General features: G+C 38.0%; 1 protein-coding gene across 1 annotated transcript in view; it reads left to right on the top strand.

Annotated features, from left to right (window-relative positions):
* LOC110446055 (uncharacterized protein YMR196W-like) overlaps positions 1-3163 on the top strand; it is a 24325-nt gene extending 21162 nt beyond the window's left edge. The window contains exons 15-19 of the mRNA XM_021491012.1: positions 264-392; positions 1105-1228; positions 1502-1672; positions 1914-2010; positions 2507-3163. Coding sequence (XP_021346687.1) covers positions 264-392; positions 1105-1228; positions 1502-1672; positions 1914-2010; positions 2507-2567 — 582 coding nt within the window. The 3' untranslated portion in view covers positions 2568-3163. The remainder of the gene's footprint in view (positions 1-263; positions 393-1104; positions 1229-1501; positions 1673-1913; positions 2011-2506) is intronic.
* Positions 3164-10141: the final 6978 nt, after the last annotated feature.

Genomic DNA, 10141 nt, shown 5'->3' with positions numbered 1-10141 from the left:
TTAGGCACATTTTAGGTATACCTCAGTCAGAGGTATAAAAAAGGCACATTTTAGGCATGCCTTAATTGTGCCTAAAATGTACCTATATTGAACAGGTTTTAACCCCTCCTATTCTGTCCTCTTTTTCTTCCTTACCCAAAATGTACCTAAGGCATGCCTTAGATATACCTAAGGCATGCCTTAGGTACCCCAAAAAGTGTACCTCAAGTGTACCTTTTTTTCCCCTGGGAATGTATGTTAAATGTGTGTACATGCACTTATAGATATGGAGGTTGGACGATGGAAGGTTTGCTTTGTCTGCAGTCCCTAACACAAGACTTGAACATATATTGCACTACCTCATGGATGAGAAGGAATTCCTGTCGCCATACGGAGTTCGCTCTCTTTCTAAGGTGAATATTTTAGTCAGGTTCTTTTGCCTATGCAATAAATTTTAAATGCATTAATATATTTTTAGCTCACCTGGTCCGGAGGACCATGGTGAGTTTATGCCGTACAGCAGCGTCCCTTGTCCGTCCGTGCGTCAACTTTTCCTTTACAACGCTAATAGACCTGAATGGCCCAGTAGATTTTGACTAAATTTGGTCTGGAGCATCCTTAGGCTAAGGGCACTCCAGTTTATAAACGGTGGGTGTGGCCCCCATGGGGACAGAGAGACAGGGCAATAGGGGAAATAGAGGTAAAACCTTTGAAATCCTTCTTCTACCATAGGGATGGGTTTTATCCAAATTTGGCCTGGAAAATCCGTCTTCTTCACTTCCATTGGAGGGATTTTATGTAATAAGAATAATTTCCCATGGTAGCTTTATTATCCATGTGAGCGATACAGGCCCTCTCGGGATCTTGTTTTATGAAGCTTTATAAATATATGATTGCATAATAACTAGACAGTTTGTATTACAAAAGTCAAGGTCAGGGCAATGAGTTAAAGGTCAAATCATTCTTCAAAGATATGGAGGTTGGTGGATGGCAAGACCATAAATTAAAGTCACTGCTAGGTGTCACAATTTAAGTCATTGTTTGGGTAATGAATTCTGAACAGCTGGATAATATTTATGAATCTTCAACCCTATTGATACAGTGAATGTTTCTTTGTTTATTCAGTATTACTGTGACAAACCATATGAGTTCCATTCTGGGGACTGTCCAGTGAAATATGCTCCCGGAGAGTCCAGCTCGGAAATATTTGGAGGCAACAGTAACTGGAGAGGGCCAATCTGGCTCTGTAGTAAGTATCGTGTCTATATAAACACTTGTTTATATATGTCTAGCTAGATGTGTATATTTATATACATGTTAACCCAATCCAGTTCCTCTTCCACTCCTGCCCCCTACACCTTTCAACTAGGACTTATTCCTCAAAGGCACAATATATATGCAATACCTTTTAGCAGAATAAAGTGGGTTGCAAAATGTAAAAAGAAATCCTAGAAATACACCCCCATACTATTTTTGATGGTTGTATGACTTCTTTATGACCTTTAACCTTTACTACTTACAGTGAACTATATACTGGTGGAGGCCCTAGAGACACACCACATTTTGTATGATCCATGCCTGACTGTGCGTGTAACCTCTGGACAGACTCTGGACCTGAAGGCCGTTGCCATGGAGATTTGTAACAGAGTTGTTACCTTGTTCATGCCCAAAGATGGAAAGAGACCACTGCACGGTAACTAGAGCAACACCTAACCACATGTCACTTTAGTTAGCTAAGTACTATATACCAATAGTATTTCTTGTGTTTCACCCGCTTTGTGGGGACACACATTTAGTATATAAATACCAGAAAGCTTTGCATCACCAATATAATAAATTCTATAAAACAGGTCTGGATAGTTTTATTAGAGGCAGATTGACATAAGAGCTATGAAAGAGAAAATGTTCTGTATAACTATTACCTGTTTTGATAGGAGAGGATTTGAAATACAGTACAGACCCTTTATGGAGGGACCTCATTCTCTTCTACGAATACTTCCATGGTGAAACAGGCAGAGGATGTGGGGCAAGGTAAGTTACAAGAATAAGCATGGTAACAGGTTTAGTATGGGGGATAAAGCAGGTCACAAGGATAACCACGGTGACACATGCTTAGGATGTGGGGCATAGTATGAACAACAATGTAAAAACAATGCTGCAGATTTTATGGGGTAATGCTACAAAATGACCAGTTTGAATAGACAAAGCTGCCAGCTTCTGATCACCCAATCCTACTGCAGGGTTCTAACCTCAGATCTGTTATATATTGTTACCTGCTAAACCAGAATTACTGTCCATTATAGGCTGTAAATATGACTGATTATATATCTAATATCAGTAAACAATTAACATGTGTTAACTGACTATATATCTAATGTCAGTAAACAATTAACATGTGTTAACTAAACAATTAACATGTGTTAACTGACTATATGTCTAATATCAGTAAACAATTAACATGTGTTAACTGACTATATATCTAATATCAGTAAACAATTAACATGTGTTAACTGGTTTTGTTTTTCAGTCATCAAACTGGGTGGACATCATTGATAGTGGAATTTTTCTACAAAATCTTGAAGAGGTGAACAGTTAGAGGGTGAAATATGGACACAGTGTAATAGTGTTATATGAACACAAGAACAGTTGAAGTGTTAATTAGTGGACACTAAACTGATCACTTGATCACTTTGTTACTTGATCAATTCTTTAAACCTTTCCATGTCGAATGTACCGACAGACGACCGTCAACAATCCAGTATCAAAAACACTTGATCATCGGGGTGCTTGTAATTATAGGTGTGTTCGATTACCTAACATGTGACCAGTCAACAGTCGTAGGGTAGCAAGCACCGGTTCATCACGTGACCAGTCAACAGTCGTAGGGTAGCAAGCATCGGTTCATCACGTGACCAGTCAACAGTCGTAGGGTAGCAAGCACCGGTTAATCACGTGACCAGTCAACAGTCATAGGCTAGCAAGCATCGGTTCATCATGTGACCAGTCAACAGTCGTAGGGTAGCAAGCATCGGTTCATCACGTGACCAGTCAACAGCCGTAGGGTAGCAAGCACCAGTTCATCATGTGACCAGTCAACAGTCGTAGGGTAGCAAGCATCGGTTCATCATGTGACCAGTCAACAGTCGTAGGGAAGCAAGGATTGGTTCATCACGTGACCAGTCAACAGCCGGAGGGTAGCAAGCACCGGTTCATCACGAGAACAGTCAACAGTCGTAGGGTAGCAAGCATCGGTTCATAACGTGGCCAGTCAACAGTCGTAGGGAAGCAAGCACCAGTTCATCACGAGACCAGTCAACAGTCATAGGGTAGCAAGCACCAGTTCATCACGTGACCAGTCAACAGTTTTACGGTAGCACACATTAGCTATAGTTCGTTTGGTGAATTGTCTGGGAAACAGATGAAATTGATTAGTATGCATTTATATAGCGAGTCAGGTAACAATGTGTTATATTGACTCCTGAAGAGTTGGACTCTGTAATACAGACACTTAATAGGTGGACTGTGTTATAGGGACACTAAATATTTGAACTTTGTAATATGGACACTTAACAGTTGGACTTTGTAATACAGACACTAGGTTCATCATGTGACCAGTCAACAGTCACAGGGTAGCAAGCATCGGTTCATCACTTGACCAGTCAACAGTCGTAGGGTAGCAAGCACCAGTTCATCATATGACCAGTCAACAGTCATAGGGTAGCAAGCACCAGTTCATCATGTGACCAGTCAACAGTCATAGGGTAGCAAGCATCGGTTCATCACGTGACCAGTCAACAGTCGTAGGGTAGCAAGCACCGGTTCATCACGTGACCAGTCAACAGCCGTAGGGTAGCAAGCACCGGTGTAGTATGGTAATATGAAGGCCATGGTGAAATGAACCGCAGTTCATATTACCATTATGGTAATATGAACCACGACCCCATGGTGAAATGAAGGGTTCCAAGGATTTCTATTCTGACACCTTTTTTCCATTCTTTTCTTTAAGTTTACTTCAATTTGATGTATTCTATCTGAAATGACAAAAATTAAGTCAGGGGTAAACAAAATTAGGGTGGGGCAGGGGCCCTTCACTTTACCATGGTGAAATGAAGGGTTTTAGCAAAAAAGAAATCTATTTTACTTTTTTAAACCAAATCTATTACCATAATGGTAATATGAACTGCGGTTAATTTCACCATGCTTCACAATACCATGCTACACCGGTTCATCACGTGACCAGTCAACAGTTTTACGGTAGCACACATTAGCTATAGTTCGTTTGGTGAATTGTCTGGGAAACAGATGAAATTGATTAGTATGCATTTATATAGCGAGTCAGGTAACAATGTGTTATATTGACTCCTGAAGAGTTGGACTCTGTAATACAGACACTTAATAGGTGGACTGTGTTATAGGGACACTAAATAGTTGAACTTTGTAATATGGACACTTAACAGTTGGACTTTGTAATACAGACACTAAATAGGTGGACTGTGTTATAGGGACACTAAATAGTTGAACTTTGTAATATGGACACTTAACAGTTGGACTTTGTAATATGGACACTTAACAGTTGGACTTTGTAATATGGACACTTAACAGTTGGACTTTGTAATATGGACACTTAATAGGTGGACTGTGTTATAGGGACACTTAACAGTTGGACTTTGTAATAGGGACACTTAACAGTTGGACTTTGTAATATGGACACTTAACAGTTGGACTTTCTGCCGCATTTCAGTGACATACAGTCCCAGCAGGACTATATAACGACATGGGATTTCAAAATGACCACCATCAGAACCATGCTGGATTTTAATTCAGCAAAAAGATATTAACATTTTATCAGGATCATAAGCTGTTCATCCCTATCAAATCTCAGTAAAACTGACCCATTAGACCGGGTTTTCAAAATGGTGGCTCCAGCTGCCATCTTGAATTGATAAATGAATAAGCTTAATTCATTTTACAGCAATAATGAAGCAAGTTTGTTTTATCTTCTATTAATCACTCTTGATGGCCAAGATAGAAGCTTGGCAAAGAGTTCTTAAGGAGGCTCAACCACATGTTGGTTTTTGTTATCTTTATTTATGTGCCATGTCTATATTGTGTGTATTTTTTACAATATTTCTGTATTGTATATTGGTCATTTCATTGTCAAAGTGTAAATTATAGCCAACACCGGGTAAACACCAAAACAGGGTGATGTCAACAACCCGATGTCAAGATGTCTCTAGGAATAGTGTTTGTGAACTCCTGGAAAGACACTGGACAAGATGGCGCCAAGGCGGTCCTATGTGAAGCGTATGTGGGCAGATTTGGATACCCACCTCACATGTACATTATATCATGTGTATACACAAGACTGCAACAGTTTCTGTTGTCATAACACTCTGTTGGATAAATCATTCTCAATAATTATGTAATTATATTGAAATTAACTAACTCTGTGAGACCACGGTTTCGTGAAATAGTATGGGCATACTTGTGATGTACCTGTATATAATAAAATATAGATACGATACCTTAGTCTGTACTGGAACTGTGTCCCCTGTGTACATGATTGAGAGTAACTTAAACTTTACTTATCAAAGAAAAAGAAATTGTTTTAAATGGTGCTATCTTTTATTGTTGTTATGCTTGTGTATGTATTGAGAATAAGGACTTGAACTTGGATTGTCAGGGACATTTGAGTGGAGAACACTAAACATTTACAATACTTTTCATTTCACAAATTTTCATTGAATACTGCAGAGCTGTTATATTTCGCGAAGGTTTTAATTTCGCTATATTCGCGCTTTGACTACTATCTACAAATTCTAAACACCAGCCAAATTATCGAAAATGTTTTTCGGACTTTTACGGACTTGATCACAAAATGTTGAAAATACCTATAACCCAAAGCTGTTATGCAAGCTTAAATGAACTCAAATCAGATTATTACCGGACAACTGGGAAGTCCATGTAAAAACAACACTTACATATAAGTGGTCACAATGTATTTATGTGTACACAGTAGGTCATTACAGTCTACTCCTACAAAGATACATACACATTTGATTTTCTTTCGAGTGAAGTCACTGGTGGTGGATGACGATGCTTGGGATCATTGTTTTTAAACGGTTTACCTGTATTTCGAGGTCTCTACGACACATTGGATTTGGGTGCACACCGAAATTTAATCCCCGCGTATATGTACTGAATAGGAAACCGTGAAATGTTTGACCCCGCAAATTTAAAGCGCTATACAGTATTGTATCTTATACAAATTCAAAAGGAATTGGGCAACAGGCGTAATGCCTATACAAGCCCTCTCCCGGTATGGACAATGTACTTTATAATATATTAATTGTAAAATAATTTAAAAACTTTCTACATCAAGGATTGACTATATTTGTATATGGATTCTGATGACGGTAGGCCTAGCCTACCGAAACATGGCAACAAATAAAATCTCCTAATTGACGGAATCCCTCGTGTTGATGCTCCATCTCTTACCTACTTGTTATATAAGTATTTGTTAACTTCTACTTCACCCGAGACATATAATCAGGCCAATGGGACAATTTTGATATTAAAATTTAAATCATTTCCATCTTTTATATCATATAATACTCATCATGTATTAAAAGGGAAACCGATCTTATCATTAAAATGTTATCCCATAATCAAACTACAAAAAAAATCCATTGTTTTAAAAAGAGACAATCCTTATCTGGATAAGAATTGCTGTGAAAAGTAGATAAATGAGATAAAAACAGCATTTGTGCGTTTGTTTTCTTTCAATTTTCCTTTCTACTTTTGAAACCCTTTCAGTTGAAATTCAAACAGTCAATGTACAAAGACAAAGTGCAGTATGTTACAATGAGCCTTAGCTCAGGTGTCCTATTTACTCATGTTTGATATCCAAACACCCTACAGTTTAACCTCATTTGATTAAGCTGGAATAAAACACTGGATAGCTCTGTTTACCTGTCTTATTTTTGGATCTGTTTTGGACTGAACTTTTTATCTTGTCAGTTTGAATATTCCCTTATGTAGACAATGGCATTGAAGTTGTCAAATGTTTGTGACAGAAATTCTCTAGGGGTCAAAAATGTATGTAGTGGACCAAGACAGAAATAAAAGAGTTCTTCGAAATTTCTTACCTGTTAGGGCTTAATAAATTTTATAATATAGAAAGCTAACTTTGTGATGTAATTTTCTAACAGGTCTTTTTCGGAAAGCTGTTAATGACGCACATGCTGATATTTCTCAGATAGTCTGTTATCAGTCTTGTTAATCAAAAACCAACACATACACATCGGGGGAGTACTACAATTGCAATAAATGTAATGATATTCAAAGTTAAATTATATAACGGTGTGGCATATGGTATTGAGAAACACAATGAAATGATCCGGGGTCAAATTACCATAATGGTAATATGCAGTTCATCTCACTATTGTGGTAGTACTGTGAAAATGGTGAGTATGTTGAAACCTGGCCAGGTAGTTACCGTGATCAACCCTTGTCTCAAGCTTTGGGTGTACGCTAGGCAAGGGGATACCCGAACCTGGGTTGTAAATAGTTGTGTCTTCGGGGGTGAACACTTAGAAAAAGGAGGGAGGAATGTAGTGGAATTGGACTGGGTCGATCGTCCGGGACCAGGTAGCTCAATTGGTAGAGCGCCCTTCTAGAGTTTGGAGGGTTCCGGGTTCGAAACCTCGTCTAGCCATACATTTTTCCATCTCATGTTACGTACAGTATGAACTGCCCCATTGGCGAAATTAAGAGTTCAAGAAACGTTTTCCTGATCAACTCTTTGTACCAATTATTTTGTTTAATTAACATCAATTTGTTATCCTACCTGGTATATACAGAAATAACAAAAAATAATTCGGAGGTAGAGAAGTTTAGGATAGGGCTTGTGGGGGCACCTTACCATAATGGTGAAATGATGTATTTCTCAGCATTTTTTCTGTTTGACTTTTAAAACCAATTCGTTTTCAGTTCACATCAATTTGTAGTCCTGTATATGAAAATAACAATATTTAAGTCTGGAGTAGAGAAATGTAATGTGTGCTAATTATTAACAAGACTGATGTACAGAACATAGACATGTAAGCATGTATGTCTTTAAATACCATTTACATGAAAACATCCCGCAAACTTTCATTTGCAATGTTAAGGATGATCCTATATAAAGCTGTTGATTAATTGTTATGTTTTGGCTAGATCTACCCTAGGGGAACAACAGGTGGTGCTGGCATCATCAACACTACTAAGGTCAATTAATAGTTCTTAATATTAAAAGTTTGTAAGTAGCAGCTGCAGATACAACCTATTGTTCAATGATAAAGTGCTTTGTCATATTTATCGAGTGTTAGAACAAAACGAGGCCCAATAATGCTATGTATGGTTATAGGGTTTTTAGTTATGACCAAGGGACGCTCTCAGTTGATACAACATTGAGTCTTCTAACCATACTCTAGGCCAAAATCCACTTCTTGATCAGTATCATTTTTAGCTTTTGAAGTGAGCTCATGCCTTGGTGCGGCATCTGTCCTGAAGGATTTTGACTAAATTTGGCCTGAAGCATCATTTGTAAAAGGGGATTCAATGCTGTATATAAATGGAGAGTGCCCGCCCCCCCCCCCCCTTGGGAGCAGAGGGGCAGGGCCCAATAGGGGAAAATTGAAGCAAATATTTGGAAAAGTTGCAGTGTCATATTTAATGACAAAATATTTTCCCATGGTTGCTTAATTATCCAGGTGAGCCATACAGGCCCTTTATGCCTCTTGTTAACGAAAAAAATAACTTTGACAAGTCATGTATTTCCTTTCTGTTATGTAAGTTGTTGATGACACACATGGTTACATGTCTATATATGGCAATGTATTTTACACGCGAGTTCATTCTATATCTATCGCATTAATGATTAGTCAGAGTCATGTTTGTTTTTAGTATGGGAATACTCTATGAAGAGATTTGTACATATGTAGAAGAAACTACATCATTAAACATCTTTGGGTAAAAAGTATAAACATGTACCAGATCATCTCCGAGCTCCCTTCTATTACAATTCAACATTGAGTAGGCTTTGACCACCCAAAACAGGCTCTTATGTTATCTACTGCAATTGCCTTTCTCTTTGTTTTTTCCTCCCCTCAAATACCTCTGCACTGATTTAAATAAGCATCCATGGTCAAAGACAAAACAAAATATTGAGGTGTATCGTTCCCAATCCTCAGGTGTCTAAGGGATGACTCAAACTGAAAGTAAAAATAATTCACTCAAATAGTCCAAATCTTCTCCAGACACAGAAATCCTAGAATCAGATTCCCTTATGATATGGATAGCACGTTTATCAGGTGCATTATTAGGTAATCAAGTTTAAAGAGACAGATCTCCTCAATTCCACATCACAATGTGTTCATGTAGGTCATTTATTTGTATAACCTGAACCATGCAATTGGTTTAATCACAGGCTTTGTAGTCATTATTAACGAAGAAATAATATACCTTGGTCAGCCTCCTGATGTATTGGGGGTATAACTGTCTGTGTAGTCATTATTAACAAAGTAATAATACACTTTGGTCAGCCTCCTGATGTATTTTGGGTATAGCTGTCTGTGTAGTAGTTATTAACAAAGTAATAATACACTTTGGTCAGCCTCCTGATGTATTGGGGGTATAACTGTCTGTGTAGTCATTATTAACAAAGTAATAATATACCTTGGTCAGCCTCCTGATGTATTGGGGTTATAACTGTCTGTGTAGTAGTTATTAACAAAGTAATACTATACCTTGGTCAGCCTCCTGATGTATTGGGGGTATAACTGTCTGTGTAGTAGTTATTAACAAAGTAATAATACGCTTTGGTCAGCCTCCTGATGTATTGGGGGTATAGCTGTCTGTGTAGTAGTTATTAACGAAGTAATAATACACTTTGGTCAGACTTCTGATGTATTGGGGGTATAACTGTCTGTGTAGTAGTTATTAACGAAGTAATAATATACCTTGGTCAGCCTCCTGATGTATTGGGGGTATAGCTGTCTGTGTAGTAGTTATTAACAAAGTAATAATACACTTTGGTCAGCCTCCTGATGTATTGAGGGTATAACTGTCTGTGTAGTCATTATTAACAAAGTAATAATATACTTTGGTTGGCCTCCTGATG

The sequence above is a fragment of the Mizuhopecten yessoensis genome, unplaced genomic scaffold, assembly GCF_002113885.1.
Source record: "Mizuhopecten yessoensis strain PY_sf001 unplaced genomic scaffold, ASM211388v2 scaffold2461, whole genome shotgun sequence".
In the NCBI taxonomy this organism is placed as follows: domain Eukaryota; kingdom Metazoa; phylum Mollusca; class Bivalvia; order Pectinida; family Pectinidae; genus Mizuhopecten; species Mizuhopecten yessoensis.
This window is presented reverse-complemented; position numbering and strand designations above follow the sequence as displayed.